Here is a 23,352-nt window from a genome sequence, read left to right as displayed (position 1 = left end):
CAGCTCGACCCTTTGGCCTGGCAACAAGTCCTCAAGAGAACTTTCCTTTTCTCTTGCAGTACAATGTCAGAGCAGAGGAAGAACACTTGGTATTTGTTAGAACTCTGCACTGTTCATGTCAAGAGTTCAATTTCACTTGACAAAGTGAAACTTGCAAATACGGTGTAAATCTGTTTCTTAGGTTAATGCTATTGAAAGACTGTCAATCAAAGTCCATAATGACCCCTACTGTATTGTTTAAATAGATTCTATTGATTTTGACTGCATCGGCGTGGAGCCCCAGTGCCCGCGGCAGCAAATCGTCTCGGGGACTGAAGCGGTGAATAGAAAGTCATTAGTGTATCCGTCTTGCAGGACCGAGCTCCGTACCCTCCCAACAGACGCTCGGCCACCACCACTCTCACTCTGGATGTTTTGGACGGAGACGACCTGGGCCCCATGTTCCTGCCGTGCGTTCTGGTCAACAACACCAACGACTGCAACCCAATCACCTACCGCGTCTCCATCCCTGAAATCACCCAACCGGTAAGAAGCAGGCAGACAGGCTTAGTGGTAAACAAAGCATTTCCACAAGGTTGCTCGAACTGATTTCCAACTGGTAATAGTATGCGCATATTTTCATCATCCTGCGCGTGTGTGAACCCTCATGCACACGCAGGAACCATTCACCGCCGACATATGTATGTATGCTATTTTCTATTCTGAAGTCACAGAATGATTAACTGCCAAGTGTCTCAAACTGCCTAATCATTTGCTTACACCTTGCTTTTTGGGCTGCTCACCTGGAGGCAGAGAGAGCCCCACCAGTTGTCTCAGCATGGTAATACCGGGGCATTTTTCTGGTCTGTTGGACTAGCAATTAGAGCTGAAGGCTGACTTGACCTGGGATGACAGCTAAACACTGCTGGAATTCATAGAAGCAAGGGGGAAAGTAAGAGAGCAGGATGTGTGTGTGTGGCAGCTGAGAAGGAGAGATAACAAGGCTGACATGGGAACAACCTGACTGGACCAATATACATATCTTTGTCTTTAATAGTATATTGTTACTTGCTATAGGGGCACAGAGTGGAATAATAAGTTTACATTAATCAAAAACAGACAGTAACAAGGGGTGTAAAGGTTTTTTGGGAGGAGAGAGAGCCAGCCGGTAATAATGCAGGAAGCTTCAGTGTGTACGGTTGAGCAACGAGCAGCAACCAACAACTGCAAACTAGCTTTGCCTGCAAGCATCCTGCAAGAAGGAACACAGGAGGAAGACAGCAGGAGGCAAGGAAACACAGCAGGTGAAAAGTCAGGGAAAAGTGAAGAGTTTGCACCTCCGCACCTCTGGAGAACGGGAAGTCATCAGCAAAAGAGTTAACTTTGTTGTTGAACTGAATGTTGTTGAAGTTTGCAGGAAGTTGCAGTCTTGTACCGCAACAAATGACGTGATTTACTGGAGTATACGGCACCTTTGTCGGTCTTGGTCCTGACATTTTACATGAAAGATTGGGCATCAGTTGACCCTAAATTGAGGTACTTTGGAGGAAATTCATCATGGCGTCTTAACGTTTGAAGTTATCCTGCTACAAAGGAGACTGGTACTTATAACTAGTACAAAATTAGAGATAAGACTATTATTTGTCTGAAATTCACTGTAAAAGTCATTGTAGAGGTGTCTAGTGTAGAGTGTAGACGTGTCTCTAGCTCTAAATGTGAATCAGTAGAATACACGACAAAAGAGACAGAAAGCAGAGGCACATTTGACGAAGGTGAAGCTGAAATTGAACAGAAGTGCAGTGATCCGACGGTGGCCTCGCTCCTTTTATCTGGGAAGTCCATCTGTTCTCCCACAGACCAAAGACGGGGCCAGTGGGGTGAGTTGGAAACTTTAAATTGCCCGTAGATGTGCATGAGTTTGTCTGCAAGCACAAAACAGACCGAAATCTTGAGTTTAAGCCTCCTCAGTGACGTCATCACCAACAGGTTTGGTTTATGTAGATGTGCTTAATGGAGAATTAATTTGAGGTCAGTGAATTTGATATATGAGTCAAAATCCAATCCAGTCTGCCATTGAGTGAAGTGCGTCACAAATTTAGAGGTTTCAACTCTTGTTTGTTTATGTCTTGGTTTCTTCCACCAACTGGGACAGCCGCATAGAACTGTGGAATGATGGATTATGGGATACACTGTGCTGGTGATGTTGTTCTGAAGCTGCACGTTGGGGACGGTTGCATCAAGCGTGCATCAGGTGTCCTCTGCAACATTCTTCACCGAAATTGATTTGAGACAAAGAAAAGAGAGGCGGGGGAACGGTGCCAGAGACACTGGGACATGTGAGGACGCTGTGGAGATGAGATTGAGGATATCAAAGGGTATAGATTGAAGCCCACAGAGGGGTGTGTGTGTGTGTGCCTGGTGTAGAGCAGCCATACTGAATCACCGCTGTTTGTTCAGACCTCCATTCAGAGTTGCCCCGACTAATGTATAATTTATGGTAAAAGGTTTGCAGACTGCTAAGTATGCAGAACCTGTGAGCTGTGGGTACACAAAGTGGAGCTTTTTCATCAGTGTGAGAAAATGTTGGCCTTTCTCCCATCTTACTGCTCTTTTTGCCCTTTCAATAGCAGATTCATCTGCAAAAGCTTCACTACCAAAGCTTTAATGTTACATCGATGCTAGATATTGCCTTTAATAAGCAGCGTCCAAAATCCAATGTTTTCCCTTTACACTTTCAGTCGAGTATTAAATCCTCTCCTTAGGTTCTTTTCCACTGCGTTTAACACAATTTCATAACGCAACCTTCACTCACTGTTTACCGTTGTGCAGTTTAGCCATTATGCTAACGTGTCTGTCCGCGGGGAGATTTGTCTCCTCGTAATTGATGAGTGTATTGTAATTAATCACAATGGCTAGACAGGCATTATTAAGTTGATCTGTATTTATTTTTCTTGCCCTGGGGGGGTATAACGCAGGCTCTGGAGTCCCAAGGATAATGAGTGCTGGAGGAGGGTATTATAGCTAATCATCATTGTGCACAGCTAGTGGGATTTGATTTAGCGCACCTCTAGACATTGTAAAAGGGAGAGGGCTGGCTGGGGAGGGGTGTAAGGATTACCCCAGAGCAGAGGGATATAAATATACCCCCGCAGGGAGGGGTCCTTCCTGCGAGAGAGCTGCTCGCCACGTGCCCCTCCTACTTTAAAGGAAGTTCAGCACCAGCCTCTTAGCGTACCGTCACGTACCGCGTCAGCCATATGGAACTACTTTGCATGAGAGCAGATATGCGTAAATATGATGTGCTAAACACTTTCCCACTTAGCCATATGTCGTTTGCGGTAGTGTAGGTAGATGTGGATAATTACCCCTGATGGTGTGTGAGTATGCATGAGCAGCAAAAGTAGCCTACAGCACAATGAGCAGATTAAGCTTAATGTGATACTTTATTATGCATGTTTAGAAGCATGTTGATGTGGACTAACACCGCTGGCTCATTAGTTAATTACCCCTTAACATCGGCTAGTGCGTTGTGAATTATGACTGATGTAGCGCTGCTGGCCTACTTAAGGAAATCTTGCTTATTGAATTGGATTGCTTCATCTTGCTCGTCTCGTGTCTTGAAGTATCAGATAGAAATTCTGAATACATTGCTTTCTTGTGGACGAAGGGCTAGAACAATGTGTGCTATTCACATGCAGGATGGATGCCACTTGCATTCTATTGAAGCTTATGGTTGTGCACATCTTTAAGAAACAGTACCTGCAAGAATCAAGGGTGCAGCACTGCCAACTTTTTAAGTGATGTCAGCAACGCAGAGATTGTGAAAAGGCAGAAAAAAGGCTGAACGTTTGGAGGAGAATCTGATTTAGCGTGTCATCCATTTATCTGATGTCTCAGCATCTCTCTACAGTAACAAATATGCCTGCCAGAGTATTTGGCATGAAATCATCCCTGATCGTTGCTATCTTTGTGTTCTGTTGCGCAAGGAGTCTAATTTGAGTATTCTTATAGTGTAATATACAAATTGATCCTCCAGACTGGCATCAAGTACAAAGGCATCACCAATGACATAGCAACTGTGTGCAGAAGTGTGTGTGTGCGGTTAGACCTCAGTATAATGTGAGTGCTTACTCCACATCTCTCTTGTTACAGAGCCAACTGAACCCACTGGATGTGATTCCTCCAATCCAGGCAGAGGACAAGGACAGGAACATACAGCCTCCATCACTCAGACCAGGGATCCTTTACTTCATCCTGGTTGGTGAGTGAACCACGCTCAAACCCCACAGTACAGGTGTTATTGGTCATACCAGAAAGGTTACGCTCATTCAAAACCTGTGTGCCGTTGTTCCTTCACTCCAGGTCATCCAGCGACGTATGCAGAGTATTTCACCCTAAATAAGACGAATGCAGAACTGCGCGTCCTGCAGCCCATCAACAGAGACCTGTATCAGAGGTTCACACTCACCATCAAGGTAATCAATACCAAGTCCAATCAACTCTGCTGTTGATAGGGTACAAGATAAAATTAACTCAGCAAGGAAATGCTTAATTATCTGATTTTAGAGCACAGAGTCTCTGTCTGTCTGTCTGTCTGTCTGTCTGTCTGTCTGTCTGTCTGTATTGGACGGGCAGAGGCTTTGTGGTTGGTGAAGTTCCGCAAGAATGTGTGAGAGTTTGAATCTAAGCTTTTGTTTAAATAAAGTGACTAATGGTTTAGATTTCAGTTGTATTGATTGCTAACACATCACACAGATTCCGTACCTTAGAGACTTGCCACCAGACTGAATCCAGTGTTAATGTTTTGGCGTGACAGAGTGTTATGAAGTTTCCTCAGTGTAAACCAGGAAATACCAGAGTAAACCCTCCGTCAGGGCAAACGCTCAGAAGAGTCAAGTAACAAGCATTTATGAATGAGAGAACTGGATTTCGAGATGCAATTTCCCCCTTTAACGACACGCTTTGTGAATTTCTCACACAGTGCATTTCATTTATTCATTTTCACGTTTGGCTTTATTGGAAAGGTTTTTTGGCGCCCGGGGCTGTGTTCCCCAAGATTCTGGTGCGTTTGAAGTGTGAAAGCTTCATTTGAACTCATGCGGTCAAGAGAAGAAAGCCTCAGGTCTATATAACATTTAGGGTTCTAGGGGGGGAGGGTTTGCTTGCAATCAATCCCAGCATGGTTTCAGGGAGTGAAAGCTGCTCGACATGCTGGGACTGTGAACACTATGATTGGTTTAACCTGTCACATTAATGTCATCCTTCATTATGTCCAAAGTGAATACAGTGTTGCTCGGGCCAATCACTGCTGCGGTTCAGATTCATGGCTTGAATTTCCTGGCGTTTGTTGAAACCCTGCATTGTTATGAACCCTTTCAAATGAGTCCCTGGTGTCGGACGCTGCGGCTGCATTATGACACGTCCTGCTCCCACTGCTTTCTATTCTTGTTTGGACGCCACCACGTCCCAAAATAAGACACAATGGTTGTGTCTCGTCACAGAGATGTGTCGCTGCGGATGTGTTCCTGCATCATTCAGTGATCAGAGGGGAAGAATTGAGCATTAAAGCTTCTTATTAAATGATTAGAACAATAAAACAATAGGTTTTATCCCGTATACATGACAGGTAATGTATTCAGCTGTTCAGTTCAGTATTTCTGCTGCCTCCCACGTTAGGTAAACAAAAATCCTTCCCTTTATTTCGTCACATTTTTCTGCATTTGTTTAGCGGCGAGGTTTGAGCTGCCACCTTTAACGCTCTCCACGTAGATAACCTCAGTCTTGAAAGTCATTAACCTTATCTTAAAGGATTGAGGTTGAAAAAGATGATATGATTTATGGACTTGGCAGTAAGATAAGCGGCTGCGCTCTCATGAATCCTAATACGCAGCCGGAGTCGGTTCAGGCCGCTGCATCCACCTATCAACTAACCTCTGGACACCTCTGGAACGCCGTGTAGCCTGAGTAAACAGAGCAGAGAAAGAGCGAGGGGGAGGGCGAGGGAAGGAGAGGAGGGCTGTAGCCATAACAACCTCAGCTGTATAGAGGGGAGGAGGAGGAGGGGGACCTTTGCTCCTGGAGTGTGAGGGGCAGGGAAGTGAGTGTTAGCCTGTGGCATCATGGGAGGTCTGTGATGGAGCTCAGGATGTGATGAACATACATAACGCCTCTGAGAGTGAACCGTCACTAAACACTTCACACACACACCGAGCTCATTATTTTATATTATTATTATTATTGTTGGCAAAAGCAGACATTAAAAAGTAATTACAACCTTGTGCACAGTTGATTATGTTTACACACACACACACACACACACACACACAGAGACTCTAACTGTTTTTGGAGCAGGTTCGCCTTTTGATTGGATTCATTGATTCTGAATGAGGTTTCAGCTGCATGAGCAACGTGTGCAGGCCAATATGTCATGTCTGTTGTTTTGGATCAGCTGATTTGGGTGCTGTTCTGGTTCTGGTTCTGGTTCTGATCCTGATCCTGATCCTGGTCCTGGTCCTGGTCCTGGTCCTGGTCCTGGTTCTGAGCAGTTCTACACCAGAGCACCAAACCGATGTGGATCTCAGCAGATGTTTCTACTCCTCTCATGACATCACAATATGCTGATGATGATCTCCTCTCAAACATCTCCTCCTCCTCCAGAGCTCATTGCAGACTTTAATGTAACTGTCTCAGCTTTTTAACAGGAATGCAGCATTTTAACGGCTGGATCTCTGAAAGCCTTTCTTGTTCTTTCATTCCTTTAAATTGTTCCTTAATGCAATCACACGCCTACTGCCAGGAGAAGACTTTATTTCTTCTTCATTCCAATTCCACCCCGCAGCTCATCAGGGCGACTCCACCGCTGTTTATTTACAGTTTACAGCCCACATAATCCATAACCTTCTTACTTTGATGTATGTTCTCAACCAGTGTGTTCGCTCGGGAGGCGACCTGCCCAAAACGACACAAACTAACAGAGAAGTAGTTTGGTTGGTGTGCAGCTAACAGAGTAGGCGTGAGAGTACAGCACAGGCAGGAGTGGCAGTCCTTATCTGAGCACTTGTTATAGACCTTGAAGACATTCCGCGGCGCTGATACCGACACTTTGTCCTCCTCAGAGATCCTCTGCCACCGTCGCTGTTTAAAGGTTGTAATTCAATTCACAATACTGATTTTTGTGATCAAAGCCGAGCCGTGTGAGCTTTGATGTGAATGAAATATACAAACATCTCAGGCTCTGTGTGCGAACCCTCGTCAAGGTGAAACCAGAAAGTCACACCAACTCTGGCATGTTTCACAAAACCCATCTGTTGTTCCTCCAAAGTCATCATTGATCCTGACAGGGGAATATCAGACGGTGGCGGCCTGAAGGCAGGAGGAGGAGAAGAAGGGAGGGCTTATCAAAAGAGAAACAGAACGCAGGGCGACGTGGAGGATGGAGGGATGAAGGGAGATGGAGCCGGGATGAGAGCGAGTGATAAACGGTGACTTTTGGTAGCCGCGAATGTCCTGCAGGCTCGTGTATTGTAGCGGCAGAACACAGGTCATTTAGCACTGCCTCACTCGAAATAGGGACACCGCTAAAGAGCTCAATCACCAGGGAGCACTGTAATCGTACACACACACACATACACACATACACGCACACACTCCTCTCTCTGTCTTCCCTTGCTATGATGAAGTGTGTGTGTGAGAGTGAGAGAAGTAGAGAGAGAGAGACATTCGGGCCCACACGCTGTCCGTCAATGACAGAGTTCCTCCCTCAGGTGTTAGTGCGAGATGATTGGATCTGTGGTACGGGAGTGTGTGTGTGTGTGTTTGTGTGTGTGTGTGTGCGTGGGCGAAGGATCGTCTGGCATCTGGAACAGCGACAGGATGTGCCAAAACAGCAGCATTGCACACACACTCACAGTCTTCCAGGATACAGACGACAGTGGACGGCGAATGTTGTGCCTTCTTGCGGACCCTTGGCCTCCGGTTACAGACGGCTCTCCGAAAACACAGACAAGCGATCAAATTGGGCTAATAAAGCGTAATAAGGGTCGTGACTCTCTCTCTCTCCATCTCTATCTCTTTCTCTCTCTCTCGGTTCGGTCTCACTGTGGCTGCAGCTCTGTCAGATGCTGAGCTGTGTGAAGGAAATAAGAATCTCTCACTTCCTCTTCTTCCTCTTCTTCTTCTGCTTCTTCCTTAAACGGTTTGTCGGTGCGAGTCCGAGCAGCAGTTCACTGGTTCTACACATTACTGTATCCTGATGATTGAGCTGGCAGACTGTTCGCTCGTATAGTTTCGGGCGAGTCAGCGTTTCACTTTCACTTTTTCCAGATGAAATCACAACGATAGGGTTTTATGGGAATATATTTGGAATGTGATTTGGGCCAAATGTATCTGTTTTATGTCAGAGCGGTCAGATTCGCTGATTCAGCAGTAATTCCCCTCACTATTCATGGCAGGTCATCGCCTTCGTCGTCTTTCGGAGGACGGGAAGGTGACATGCAAATGAGCTTAACTGCTAAGAAGAGCACGCTTATCATAATGTTGTTGTTCCCACGGCAACATTCTGCTCTCCTGTAAGGTCCTCCGAGATTTCCCCCCGTCAGGTTCCTCCCGTCTTTCATACGACTGCTCACACACTCACTTGTTGGCTAATGGTGTTACTTTTCCTCTGGATTTCCCGACATCGGCCGCTCATATATTTCCATGTCGCACCTTTCACCATAAGTCACTCTTGATGGATTAACGGGCGCCGCTAATTGCCGTCTATCCCACACAAATGATGGTATTTGCGTTAAGTGCCCTGGCAATTACCGAGCCTAATCCTGAGTGGACCTCTGATTAAATTTAGTCACTGTAGCTTTTTGCTCTAATTGAAATGCTGCTTAGAGAAACGACGGCTTTCCAAGACGGCGGCCCGGCACTCCAGGATCGGAGACTTGGACGCTGAAGCGAACGGACTCATGCAGATAAGAACGTATCAAACAATCATGAGACTTATGTAATAACGTGTGGGTTATCAGCTGTAACATCTGGATTACATAAAAGAGACTAATCGCTCCTTTAAATCAGGATGTTTCCACTCTGCTTTACTGTGGAGACTCAGAGTACGGATTGCTTTATAGATTCTATGTTAGACCGGCTCATGATGGTTCAGAATACAAAGCGTTCATCTCACTGTGAACCCTGCAAATCTCTTTTTTGGGCTTCTGACCAAATGGCACCAAACGAGTGCAATCCACATCCTGGATTCTGCTGCAAATGTCACTGATGAATTCTCCTCTCTGTTCCATTTGCTGCGGTGGCTCGTACGTCACCTGGTCCCCCGGCGAGGGTGGAGACCAGCAGGCCCGGGTCTCCCTGTCTTCAGTCAGACCGGGGTCGGCTTTGATTAGAGTGGAAATGGAAGCAGGCTGCCGGCGTGGAGCGGCTCGGTTGTGATCCGGCCCCCTCAGTGGAACAGGGCCACTGTTCGTACCATCTATTGCTACATCTCTATCGGCTTCCAGCGGTTGGCAGACACACTCACGCGTTTTGCTGCGGCGGAATGAAATGGAGAGATGTGCCGGACAGTGATTGCTGAGCTCAGGCGGTGCAACTTCAAGAAATCCCTAAAAATGTCGCTCAAAATTACGCAACAATCTCTACTGTAATCCTCTCGTCTCTCTGTTTTGGTCCCCTCGCTGCACCGCAGACTGCAGAGGAGATGAACACATCACAGCATCGCTCACCTGCGAGGAGATGGCTCACTCCTGAAATTGATACTTAGAAGAGTTGGAGGAGTGAAAGCGCGGTGCAGGAAGTCACTGCGTTTTGCCGACAAGGAGGAAAAAGGAGGATGTGTATTAGTGGTGTGTGAGCGAGGGAAAGAGAGGAACGAGCCGCCGTAATGATGTTTTCACAGCTTCCACCTTGTCTCAGCCTCTCATCGACTCATCACCACGTACAATCGCACAGACAAGAAGAGGGGAACTTTTGTGGCGATGCTTTTAAACACGCTCTGGAACGTCTTGGACCAAACTCCGAGTGTGTTTGTCCCAGATGGTCCCAAAAAGCGAAAATCGGAGCCAAAGTAACAGAGTCTCTCTCTCTCTCTCTCTCTCTCTCTCTCTCTCTCTCTCCCTCTCTCTCTCGCTCTCTCTCTCTCTCCCTCTCTCTCTCTCTCTCTCTCGCTTTCTCTCTCTCTCCTAGGCCGAGCAGGACAACGGTCACCCCCTCCCGGTCTACGCCGACCTCATTATCGAAATCCTGGATGAGAACAACCAGGCGCCGTACTTCCAGTTCGCCACCTATCAGGGCTACGTCAGCGAGTCGTCCCCGGTGGGCACCACCATCTCGGCCAACGCCAGCCTCACCTCCCCCCTCGGGATCCTGGCTCTGGATAATGACATAGAGGAGGTAGGGGGAGGGTTTGACGCCCGCACAGCCGGCGTACACACGGCAGCAGGTCGCCAACTGAAGGAATTAGCTCGTTTATTTATGTTTAAATTATCTCTGCTGTATTTCTACCCTTGTTTGTAGCTGGAGCCTGGTGAAATGCCTGTAGGTAAACGGGTTGCTTTGAGATGCTGTGACACACACACACACACACACACACACACACTAATGCATGCATCGCAAGTGGAGACGTATTCACAATTGTCTACTTCTTATTTTAATCATGATTTCCATTTGGTCTGTTCATTCCAAATTGTGTGTGTAGTCTCCAGTCCTGATGTGTGTATGTGAGTGTGTGTGTTGTGTTCTCTGAGGGTTGTGTGATTTAAGAGGTTTGCTGTGCTGCATTCTCTTCACGTTCTGCTGTGGTTCTGGCGTATTCCTTAAATGAGTTTATCACTTTATTGCCTGACTATTGATTGTGTGTGTGTGTGTGTGTGTGTGGAGTGGGATGAAGGTGTGTGTTTTGCTCATCTTAAATTCCCCCCTTATTGCAGAGCTGCTGTTAGGTGTCACTAACAAACTGCCCTCGTTTCCCTTCTGGCTCTCTCAGCTGTATTTAAATGGGGGAAAGAGGTTTTCATATACGTCCTGTAGCGTGAAACTAATTGACCTCGTAGGTGTAAATGTGCTTTTACTCGAGTCCTTGGAGGAGATCAACAAATCAAAGCGGAGTGGGAGCAGAGATAACAAAATCAATAAGCCACCCAGCCCCAGTGTTTACCAAACACTCTTGTGGGGGCGACTCATTGACGGGCGGGAATCGAAACCAGCTCCCTTCATTGGACCGCAGTGGAACGTCCACACACTCATCTGTTAGCAGAGAGGAAGTGAAGCTCCTCCGCCTCTGTCATCGTTCCTATTCAGCGTCCGTCCACCGGCCCTTGACCTTCTCTGCCAATGAACAGAGCAGATATTAGGCGTCCCCCCCCTCTCCCCCCTGTCCCTCTGTTGCTGATGTGATGGCGCTAGGAGACGCTGCGTTCAGGTTCCCTTCCTGAGGGCAGATGAAAGACCTGCCAGCAGATTACTTTTTCGATTCTTTGGCGGATCAGAAATGTGCCGTTTGATGGTGTTTCTCAGCCCCACAGCTGCGGCCTGGGAAAAAAGAAAAAAAAACGTGATGAAACACTCATATCCCCATGGTAACGCCTATCTTTGTTCTATGTCTTTCTCCGGGAAAGACGAAAGACCCCATGCTGACGATTACTATGGATGACTACACCGCCATCTTTGCCCTCACTCCTACTGGGATAATCCGCCACCTGAAGCTGCTGAAGCCGGTGGACCGGGAGACGCAGATGGTCTACACCTTCACGGTAGGTGGGCCTTGATCTGGGCTCAAACAACGCCACCTACCTCCCCCTTACACATGTTAATGAGTACAAGTCACAGGTTAGCCGGGATACAGAGCCGTGACCTTTACCAGCACTCACATACCAACATGTCTTACTTTGTAGCTGAGGAATCTGTACGCAAAGACATGTAGGTCAGATTCTTGTCGTTGTGGCGTTTGGTATCTGACATTTATCTGTATGTTGTACCGTAGAGAACAAGGCTGTCTAGCATTTATAGCAGCAGCACCTTTTCACGAGTACACATGTAGTTTTGAAGGAAACTCTACAAAGCTCCAAACTCAGGCCCAGCATGTCTCTGCTGTTTATCTGCCTCATCAATATGCTGCTAATTGTGATCAAACATACTCTCCAAACTGGCAGCCAGCACTAAGCAGGGTGCCAGTGACAGTCAGACCAGCCAACAGTGTATTTGTGGCTCTAATAGAGTTCCGTCTTGCATCATATGTTGTTCATTTCTACCTCACTGTTGTGTTTTGGAGTGGCTTACTTTAAATTTTTACTTTACCCCGAGTAACTTGTTTAGGGATTGCAGCGTGTGGAGGAAAATGGCTTCTGTCATCCAGGAGGAGGGATTGTTGCAGATTGGAAAGCATCAGCAGGACAGCGAGTGTCCCTGGACAGCTCAGAGTCAGAAAAGTCTCAGAGTTATTCTGTTTAAAGTCTCAAGTGCTTCTCTGCCATTTCCATTTCCAGCTGCAGCTCATGAAGGCGCGACATGTTTATTGTGTGAGAGAGAGAGAGAGAGAGAGAGAGAGAGAGAGACCGAGAGACCCCCTCTCCTCCATGTCTCTACGCACGCATGCATGGTTTTATTCACGTATTTATGAATGTTGATACAGTTTTTCACGCCGTACATTTGCAGCGTTTTAGGTGACACAGGATCCGTGGCGATGAAAGTCTGCCTGGGCTCTGTTGTGGTGATCATTCAATATGACAATCCTCAGACTTCCACGGCCGCGCGTCTCCCGTGAATGTTTACTGCATTCAATATCAAATGTAGAGAAGCAGAGCTGCAGAGCGCCGCTTCCTGTAAATCCTCTTCAGAGAGATTCACAGCTCGGATCTGCGCCGACATTCTCCTCCAGCTCACAAATATCCTCTCCCTCTTTCTCCCTCTCTCTCTCTTCTATGTCATTGTAACCCCCCACCCCCCTAAAAAGACATAATGCACCTCGCACGGCGGATGTTTTGGAGGCCATTGTTGAGGATAAAACGGCTTCTTAGGTAGAAGCATTTGTCAAAACAGCAACCACACACACATACAAATGCACTCTTTGAAGAGGCACTTTGGGTACGAATCGGAAGTGGATCTCTGCAGGAAGTCCTACATTTAGAGAGAAGCGTCACCCACTCCTCCGCCTGCAGACGTGGGAACATATTGTTCCATGATAGAAGTCAGCCTGGGGATTTGACCACAAACTCAGACCTTCGCTCGGGGATAAACACCAAAGCGAGCTACCAGAGACCCTGTTCTTCATCCAAAACAACTTCTGCAGCATGTTGCCTGGAGTGAGAAGGATCAGAAGTAATTGCAGAGATATGGATAAAAGCTTATCAACAGTCCACTTATAGCTGCTATAGAAATGAAGGCTGTGCGTCATGAAGAGAAATCCTGCCTTTGTTCAAATGCTCGTATCCAACAAACATGACATATCTGTCAGATGGATACAATGCAGGTGTGTAGCCACCTTTCCGTAACAAGTTATTATTACCTCTGACAAGCCGCTCGTGCTTTCACCTGCGTTGGTTTTCTTCCACGTGTCCGTTTGATTTTCAGCAGAATAGCTGGATAAGTGGAGAACTGATTTGGGTGGCCAGGTTGGACACAGAAATCAGGGGAGAACGCATGCGATTTTGCAACTAGTCAGCCTGGTGGTGGCGCTGTAATCGGCACTTTGACCAGGATTCAGTGGCTTGACCTGCGTCCCATAAAGGCCCATTGCTGAACAAACGGACAAACGTTTATCTTTCCTTTTTGATAAACCCTTCGATTATGCTGTAATTGGCTGCCGAGTGGGCGTGGCTCATTTGTCCAAAAGTGCTGTGTCTGTTGAATTTATCAGTCAATTTGACCTGCTGATGGCGCTAGAACAGCAGAGTGCTCCTTGAATAGTGTTTGTTGCTCAGTCTGTGTGTGTGTGTGTGAGTGTGTGTGCACAGGCAGGTGTTGGTCCTGTCTCACACATAGTTGCACTGCAGTCTAAACCCTCAGTGAATGTGTGATGACAATGTCTCAGTAAAAGCCTAATGCGCTTTCTCCCCCCCCCCCCCCCCCCCCCACAAAAACAACAGTTTGCCGTCTCTCTCCAGGCGCCGGATGAAGAGCACAAACACGAGGCGATGAGAGAAGGAGCTGCTGTCACGTCTCTAATCATGTGTTCCAACACCTTCACAGGGAAACTTTGGCTTCTGCTTTAAAGTGCCTCTTTGATGTACAGGATAACCAACCAGAGGTGTCATTTCTATTCCAGCGCCGGCTGCACATTTTTGGTCGAGGGGGGGGGGGGGAAAGCGACAGAAAATGTATCTCCTGCCTCTGCTGCTGCTGTTGTTGTTTAGTTGTGCGTTTCCATGCACTTCATTTGCTCTTCCACTAAGTTGATTTTCTCTTTCCCACTCTAAGAATAAACAGGCTGTTTGCTCATTTTGCAAACTGTCCCTCTCCGCCCTCCTGCTGCTCTGCACACCAGTTTTGGAGCCTTAGCGTATTCGGGAAGCATTCAGCCCTGCTTACCTTTTCATCTTTTGATGCGTTACAGCCACACTCCAGAATGGATTGAATTAAACGCCTCACTACACAAATCTACACCATTTAACAGGAGAGCACAGACTGGAATATTACATTTATCTCCTTTAGTCAGAACTTTGTTGAAGCGCCGTGGGCAACAATCACAGGTATTTGTGCCTGATGCTCCGAGCTCCTTCAGAGTTTCCTCTCAATTGTCTGCAGAAGGTCTCCAAGTCTATCAGGTCTATTGTTCAGACTCTGGCACTTGAGCTCAATGTCTACTCTCCAAGCGAAGCACCTGAGAGTCTAACGGCTTCTTTGTCAGCGTGGAGTTCACTTGTATGATAACAATGCTCTCCTTCCTGCCGTTTCAAGATGGTGGCGTCAGACGGGGTCCAGCAGAGTGTGCCCATCACCGTCAACATCCTGGTCGTCGACGCCAACGACAACACACCAACCTTTGCAGAGAACTCGTACAACGTCGAAGTCTACACAAACATGCAGCCGGGAGAGACGGTGCTACAGGTAATCAATCAAATCTCTCTCTCTCTTCCTCCCCATCTCCCTCTCTCCCTCTCTCTCTGGTTGTTTGGCACCTACACTATCTCTTTGTCGTGTTGTTTGAGCCTCTCTCACGTCTCTCTCTTTCACACACTCTCTCTCTCTCTCAAACCAAATTACTCCAGCAGTTCCACGCACTGAGTTGACAGTCAATCCCCCCTTTTTGCAAACTCTCCCCGTCCTCTCATCTGCCGTTGTGGCGAACAAAGAGAGAAAACGAACGTCTCCCTCTTCAATCCGCAGCTCTGTGAAACCTTTTCCTCAGTGGATCCGTCGCTCGTGTGGCTACAGTGTTTTTTATTCCTTTCCTTCACTCTCTGACCTCTTGTGAATGATTCCATTACTGAACTCGCCTCGCATTCAAAATGATTTGTAATACGGGACAACAGTTCTTTATTTGATGTATTATGAATAAATTATTTTCCTCATTGGATCTTATTTTTCGCTTTGGCTTTTAAAAGGTCAAACTGGAGCACGAGCCCATCTGCGATTTCAGAGCGGTCGGCCTAATTCTGCCGCCATGCCTAATTGTTGAAACGGATGATTTGATTTGTTGGTCCGAGCCTGATCTTTCCTGTTGATCCGTCCTCTCAGCGCCAGCCTCTCCAACGGAAAAGGTCAAGTTTAATCCGTGTTTAAAAAAAAGCCAGCCGCTCTGTCCTCCCCTGAAGGAGGTCGCGGGGTCACAGAGCGTCTGCGGCGGAAACGCTCTTTATAAGCCGTTTATGAGAGCTGCGGGGCTCCGGAGGACGCCGCTGCTTATTTCATGGTTCGCATTGCCTCTTCCTCCTCGTCTGCTGTGCCAGGAGCCCGCAAGGAAGGTGCGGTTTGGGTTTGGGCGGATTAAAGTTTCAAGGCCTCGGAGGTTTAATGCGAACTTCAGCACCAGATCGCATCGTTAAAAACAACAGGAGGCACTAAATAATTGGCTTGAAGGGAAACGGCCGCAGCTTAACTTTCTTGATAAGTGAGAATGGAATTATTCCCTCAGAAAGCTGCAAAATAAGTTGCTTTCATGACCGCAACTTGTAATTCATCTCATGCAGAACACACCCGCTGTTACTTTCAGCATATTAAACTAATTAATGTGCAAACTTTTGGATTGTGAGCAGCATAATGTGTGTAATCAATCAAAATGGATTCCACAGTCTGCTTGTAGTTACGACTCGATTTGCTTTAGTTTACGTTTCCCTGACAGAAACTAAATGACTGTCCTCACTCTGGTCCTCATGTTGGATCGTGGCCCCATCACATCCCAGCAGGTGATCGCGTCTCAAACTGCACATACAGCTGCTTTCATCACCTCACACACACATTACAGCTGAGGACCCAGAAAGTAATGGCTCCATCGCAGAAATGTTCTAAATGAATCACGTCCGTCCTTGTTTGTGTTCATATCACAGTGATTTGGTCTTCAACTGTTCCATTTGTTCCTCTTCGTTAACGATTGGCATCGTTATCATTGCATGCTGCCATGGTGATATTGTTTGCAAAATTAAATATCTCTCTCTCCCTCCCTCTCCCTCCTTCCCTTTCTCTCTCTCCCTCTCCCTCTCTCTCTCTCCCTCCCTTTCTCTCTCCCTTTCTCTCTCCTCTCCCCCGTCCCTCTCTCCCTCTTCTCTCTCTCTCTTTCCCTCTCTCCCCCTCCCCCCCCTTGCTCTCTCTCTCCCTCTCTTTCACTCTCTCTCCCTCCCCCACAACTCTCTCTCTCCCCCCCACCTCTCCCTTGCTCTCTCTCTCTCCAGTTAACAGCGGTGGATGCAGACGAGGGTCAAAACGGCCTGGTGACGTACGAGATCCTGGTCGGCGCCCTGGGAGACTTTGTCATCAGCGAGCGCACCGGACGCATCAGCATCGCGCCCGGCGTCACTCTGACCGTGGGGCGGTCGTACGCTCTGACCGTCAAGGCCTCGGACAGCGCGCCGGAGACACAGCAAAAGTACAGTAACTCCACGTCCACACAGACTTATTGTTTTCATGCTCCAACCTTATTTGATTGAACATCATCTTCCTCTGTTATTCCCCGGTTACCTTCTGGATGACAGGCCGAGTCCTCCGAGTGTTGAATTATGGCGGAAACACGCGTGACAAGCTGTTGTGAGTCGAACAGCAGATGGTTTTGCTGGTTGTGAAATGAGATGTTTGATATGTCGTCACCTCTTTATGATTACAGCGTTTTAATGTAGAGTGCAGTTTTAGATGTCGGCTCAAAGTTGTGGGCGTCTCGGTTATGAGATCGGTGGAGTAGCTGGCAGGCACGTTTCATCTGAGCGGGATTATTACAGTGAGATAAATCAAGCTGCAGGTTAAGGAAAGGAAGGAAGCGGTGCAGAAATGTCTTTATATGCACAGGTAGCTCCAACATCCGCCATCTGCTCGTGGAGAAGAAGCGCTGGGCGCCATTGCCAAGCTAATTCCTGCTGGAAAGAGATTCTAACTCGACCTATTAACCCACGAACTTGACAATTCTGACCCCACGCCTGGCTGGTCTTGGTGGAAGCAGACTGCTCCTTTAGATGAATCTGGCCCGGTCGGCTTCTTCGCTCTGTTTCCTCCTCCTCCTCCTCCTCCTCCTCCTCCTTCTCCTCACTTACTTCTCGTTCCCTGCCCTCCAGCTCCCCGGCCATCCGCTCTACATTTGTTTACTTCGGGTCGCGTCCCGAGTAAAGTTCCAGTAGTGTAGTCCTGCTGTGAGTGGACTGTGTGATTTCCACTCAACTCCTTGGCAGAGTTTAGATTTACTCCACAGAAAGTTACGGCTCTTCTTTTTCCTTTTTTTCTCCCCTCTGCACTGTAAGCAAGTTTGTTCTCGCCTCTACCAGGAGCTCCATCACCACCGTGTACATCGAGGTGCTGCCACCCAACAACCAGAGCCCCCCACGCTTCCCTCTGCCCACCTACAACCTGGAAGTGAGCGAGGCCATGAGGATCGGAGCCATTCTGCTCAACATGCAGGTGAGTCTGAGCACCGCCAGCACAAAGACACGGCGAAGGAAAGGCTCCACTTAATTCAGTTTGAGGTCATGTGGAGTCAAGGTAACAGGTTCTGTTACTGTAATAAAATATGGAGACCTGAAATTGGCTGTTTTCACTGTTTTTGTTTATTTTTGTTTCCTCTCTCTCTCTTCCACACACACACACACTCTCTTTGCTTACATGTTACGTGTCCCATGTCCCGGTGCAGTTTGACCTTCCGGTGCCTTTGTCTCCCCGTCCCCACAGGCCACCGACAGAGAGAACGACCCCATCACGTACCTCATCCTGAGCGGGGATTCCCAGCAGATCTTCAACCTCTCGGAAACGTAAGCTGAGCCTTTATTCGGTTATTTGTGTAACGCTGAGACCGGGGCCTTCCCTTAATGTACGCTCGCCCATCCAAGTCAATACAATTCACTTTGATTCAATTCCATTCGAGCCTTTAGGACAGTTATTTGACAGCTCAAGGGCTCACACACCGCGGACAAATGTGTACGGGGGATTCATTCAGACATGCCGCCTCACTTAGCTCCGCTGCGGATGCGTGAGGCGGGCGGCTGCACGGATGGAAAAGGTTAAACCACCATTAATTGACATTTTATCCAGATTTTCCCGCGGCTGTGTGGCTTTTCAAAATGAAAACAGCAACAGTAATCTTTGCTGGATTGCAATCAGCAGCTCCCCGGCCCCCCTCCTCCTCGCCTCCTCGCCGTAGCCCGGGCTCTGTTCAAACACTCACGTCTGTTTGATAAAAAAAGGCCCAGAGAGTTAATTGAAGTCGTTGAAGAATGGGACGCAACATATTTCTCCCGGTGTACAGTGGCTGTGATTTATCAAAGGCTCTGTGGAACATATGATCTAAGGGACTCAAACAAAAAAGGATAACTCAGCCATAATGGCCTTTGATAAGCTTTTGTGTGTTCTCTGGAGTGCTCGCAGCCAGAGAAGAGAATATTACAATGCTGTGGAATAAGAGTGTGTGTAGCAGAGGGGAGAGGGGAGGGGGGAGGAGGTTTGCATCCAGTAATGAGAGCCGGGAGAAGAGGAGGACGTGGAGATACCGGGCCAACGATTGGTTCTGGCTGCTATATTGGAACACATGCGGTTTTGTTTTACACAGCAGAGTTCCGGCGACGTAACCGTGACCACAGACCACCGCTGTTGACCGCAGACACACACATGGATTCATCGATTAGATTTGCCTATCGGAAGCCGTAAACCATCTTGGCTCTGCGGTACGGCGGCAGAAAACAACTCAATCAGCCTCGTTGGCGTTTCCTCCGGCCGGCCGCCGCAATCAAAAGAGCAGGAAAACCAATAGACGGCGGGCGGCCTGATTATTAATGCTGCCGAGCCATGCAAACGGAGAAGCTCCTCTCTATTTGGGTTGCGTTCAGTTAAAGCCTCACTGTTGGTTGAATACTGCGTTTGAAGTATTGATTTGATTTTGAGGAAGAGTAGGAAGTAGGATCCTCCACTGCACCACATCCATATGAAAGCAGACGATACTACACAAAATATGACAGCAGCTAATGAATCACTATTGGCTGTGATGCAGACTGGATTCTGAATGTTCAATAAGCAAACATATTGGACGTCCAAGGACTTCAGATTGGATCGGAGTGGAAAAACAAATCTTGACATCTGGAATTAATGTTGCATCCGTTTCAAGCTTCCAGAGTTAATTTAGTATTTTCGCACCAACAGTTCGGTTTCTTAAAGTTTCTCTTATTAAGTCGACGTGTGAGGGAGAAACAAGAGGAATGATCCCTGAAGCTTAAAATGGAGCATAAGCTTGTTAGTTTTTACCCAGGATGGTGCAGTGATTTATAAAGAGAGAGAGTATTGGAGGTCTGGGGTCATCGCTTTTCAAGGAGTCAGACGCCATAATTGCACGGACCAAAAGTTTACCCGACTGCTGGGCTCGAGTTTGCTTCTAAGCCGTTTCTCTCTCTCTCTCTCTTTCTCTCTCTCGTCTCGCTGCTCTGCGTCCCTCTCATGCTTCCCATTAAGCGACTGAAACGCCGAGTCGTGCCCGACAGGAGAGAATTCCTCTTTAAGAGAAAAAAATCCAAATAAATCAGCGCCACATCGGCCAATCTGTCCCCAAGGCGCTCTGAATCGAGCGCTGCAGGGAGCGAGACACAGGCATGAAATATTAAAGTATCCCTCCAACCAAGCTAGGAAATATGAGCCTCTCATACTGAGAGACAGATGTGAAAGCGTAAAGGCTCGTTTCTTTCTAATAGATTAAAGCCTCTCACATCTACAGCCGCGGTCTCCAAGGCGACGCCCGTGTCCCTGCCTTTTATTTACTCTTAATCTGCTCCGCCGCGCTGAAATAATTAGTTTTACAGAAGGATGATTGCATTCCAGTTATGTCATGGGAACTGTTAAAAGCAAACACAGCGACGGCATCAGAAACGCGGCGAGCCTTCCCGCTGTTGTTGCCCGCCGCCGCCGCTCTAATCTCTCCAAGCAGATGTGACAAAAGGGCATCGCCGGAAGAAACGCGCAGGGGCTTCTCAGGTGCGTCCTCTCTGGCCGACGCAATCCCAGCAGCCCCACGGCTTCAAGTGCTGATGTAGCACAGGACCAATCAGAGGGGTAATTTGGTAGTCTGCCGTCTCCTCAGCTCCTTCTCAACCCTTCAGAACTCCAATGAGATTTGATTAATGAGGTTTGATCCCAGTAATCTCTGTGATCCTGGTTCGAGCTCATTACTCTGTAACTTCCTCCTAAATGGGGACGATTCCAGCAGAGAGGTGGGAAGTCAGCTGCCGGTACAGTGACAGAACCGAGTCGGCAGTTTTTTAAAGTCACAAGCAAATCCCAAGCGTCCTCAACAAACTCTGGAGTCCGAGTGCACAGGCACGTTTGGAAGGAAACCTCCAGGGAGTTAGAGAAGACGATCGATACCACTTTTTATCTCTGTTGCATTCGATACAGAGAGATGTGTCGGACTTGTTTAAGCGAGCTGAGACTGGCAGCCGGGGGAAAATGACGACTGTGACGAAAAAACAAGTTTGGAGCTTTTCAAAATGGTGCTTTTCAGTTTTGACCGCCCGATCTGATTACACCTCCAAACGCTGAGCTAAGATAAGATAAACAAGCCTCGGGAGATTCCTCTGTACAGAATGGAATTAATATTGATCCTCATCTAATTGAAAGTAGCCACTAATTACATTTACCTTAAGTAAAGTAATCAGGTCAGGATAAAGTCCCATGTTATATACCCAACCTCCTGAGACCCTGCGTCCTCATACGTGGACGTTACATTTCCCCTTCCCTACACCGTATACATGATTATACTTAACTTGAACCTCTTGTCCTCGTGTCTGGACTTTTTTTGCTACCGCTTTTAGTCGCTAGAGAAAATAGCAGACAGGAAGAAATGTGTCATACTGTTTGTGTTCATATGTCGGATCTAGACTCGTCTCAGAGGAAAACTGAGCCGTAAAAATTCAGCAAACGGGTGAAGACTCAGTCCCAGGCGTATCTCCGTGAGGAATTTGTTTAATTTATTATTAAAAAAAACTCCTGATGTGTAGCATAGGGAAAATGCTGAATTGCTTAGTTTGTATTTCGATGCTACGTCGTACGGGATTTGAATGCATCATTACTGTAGCTGCCTGCTCATCGTTTTCGTAAGCGATGCCACACCGGTGTCAAGTTGAGGTAACATTAATATTAATCACTCAATGGCAGATATGTGTCAATACCCACGATGAGCTCACACTCAACTCCATCCTGTGCCAACAACGTCCAGCTTAGGTCGGTAAGAACTCTCGAGGTTCAGCCTACGAGTTGAGCAAAAGAATACTAATGAATGCAAACAAACTTTTCCTTTACCATCGGAGGTTATCTTCTCCTTGGTGTCAGCAGCAGGTCAGCGTGTAGCTCATCCATATTTATGAGTCGAGGTGATCAATCATCCACTGGGGTCAGTTAAACTTTCTCTGTACGCCTTTTAATTGTGCGGGGCACTTCTGCATTTTCAATTCGCCAAAGTGGTGTTTGAAAGTCAAGAAAACCTATAAGCTGGAAGTCGCCCGTGGTGGAATTGTGCTCCGATGGCGGTTCATTACTTTGGGCGAAGGAAGAAGAGCTCAGCAGGCTTTGGAGAATCCTGAAAAACACGAATCCTGCAGGTTAGATGATTTCCTGTTACACGTTGAGGCAGCTGTGTGCGTTAAGTCCCATTATGCCGTACAAGAGACCTGATCTGAGCCGGATGAAGGGTGGGCCTGTAGCTTCTCGGGCCCACAGAGCCTCTAAACCGTCTTGTTACTCCGGACAGTCGTGTTAACAAGATCCTATCAGTCCGACAGTGCCGTTTCTCATTCCCGGTGGCTGATGGGAAAAGGCGGCAGGACGCTCTCATACGATAGGTGATGTGCTGTGATCGGTGAACCTCTCGCCGCAACTCCCGCTGTCGCCGTCCTCATAAACGCCACGGGCTGGCAAAGTGGCATAAATCATGATCATCTCCGTCATCAGCGTGGACATCATCTTTATCACCGCAGTCATCATCGTTATCATGTCATTACGTCAATTACCTCCATGCATCTTCATTATGGCATCGGTGCCGTTCTCCATTCTGTGCATTTGGCTTAACAAAGCACATATTTGGCTTATTTTGCTTCATTAGGAATAAATTCAAGTCTTGGATCTTTGCTGTGAAGGACGGCGCTTGGCAATTTTTGGGTAGAATGTTTTGCTGATAGCTGCCGTTGCCCTTTTGAACCAAAATAAAGCTGCCAGTTCAGATTAAAAACTATTCTCTGACCACAGCCCATTTAGTTTGGCGTTACGGGCCTGGAGAAGCTGGGCGACCCCCTGCTGGGACCGGATTGACCTCAGGAGCTTTAAATAAGAAGTGCAGAGGAGCTGGAGGACAGGATGGAAATGTGACGGGCATTAATCTGGCAGGGAACTCACACATGAACTCCCCTGAGTGTACGGTTTGCTGTGTGTGCCTTTGTGCTTGGGTGTCTACTGTGTGTGTGTGTGTGTGTGTGTGCGCCTGTGTGCAAACAAAGATAATTTGATGTTCTGCTGGGGAATGAGTCCACGCTTTGTGTTTGGGTTTGCCAAATGATACCCTGTGAGAGGAGGAGGAGGAGGAGGAGGGCTGCTCTCTCTGCCGCAGTCACTTGGAAGGAAAGCGTGAAGCCAGGGAAGAGGCAGCACACAGAGAGGAGAAAACTAAGCTGAGGGGGCATTTAATAGCCCACCTGCTCCTCACCGTAAATCAGGCGCTGTGTTTTATATGTGCCTCTAATCTGGGAGTAAATAAACTCTCTCTAAATGTTTGTTTAT

At 47.5% G+C, this 23,352-nt stretch overlaps 1 protein-coding gene across 1 annotated transcript in view; it reads left to right on the top strand.

Annotated features, from left to right (window-relative positions):
- LOC142991637 (protocadherin-15-like) overlaps positions 1-23,352 on the top strand; it is a 114,433-nt gene that overhangs the window by 31,357 nt on the left and 59,724 nt on the right. Inside the window, exons 7-15 of the mRNA XM_076141714.1 lie at positions 355-525; positions 4,132-4,240; positions 4,342-4,454; positions 10,162-10,368; positions 11,592-11,726; positions 14,869-15,018; positions 16,800-16,993; positions 17,877-18,009; positions 18,277-18,356. Of these exons, the coding sequence (XP_075997829.1) occupies positions 355-525; positions 4,132-4,240; positions 4,342-4,454; positions 10,162-10,368; positions 11,592-11,726; positions 14,869-15,018; positions 16,800-16,993; positions 17,877-18,009; positions 18,277-18,356 (1,292 nt within the window). The remainder of the gene's footprint in view (positions 1-354; positions 526-4,131; positions 4,241-4,341; positions 4,455-10,161; positions 10,369-11,591; positions 11,727-14,868; positions 15,019-16,799; positions 16,994-17,876; positions 18,010-18,276; positions 18,357-23,352) is intronic.

Source organism: Genypterus blacodes, unplaced genomic scaffold (genome assembly GCF_046128005.1).
Source record: "Genypterus blacodes isolate CSIRO-AG114 ecotype Tasmania unplaced genomic scaffold, CSIRO-AGI_Gbla_v1 ptg000020l_1, whole genome shotgun sequence".
NCBI lineage: Eukaryota > Metazoa > Chordata > Actinopteri > Ophidiiformes > Ophidiidae > Genypterus > Genypterus blacodes.
This window is presented reverse-complemented; position numbering and strand designations above follow the sequence as displayed.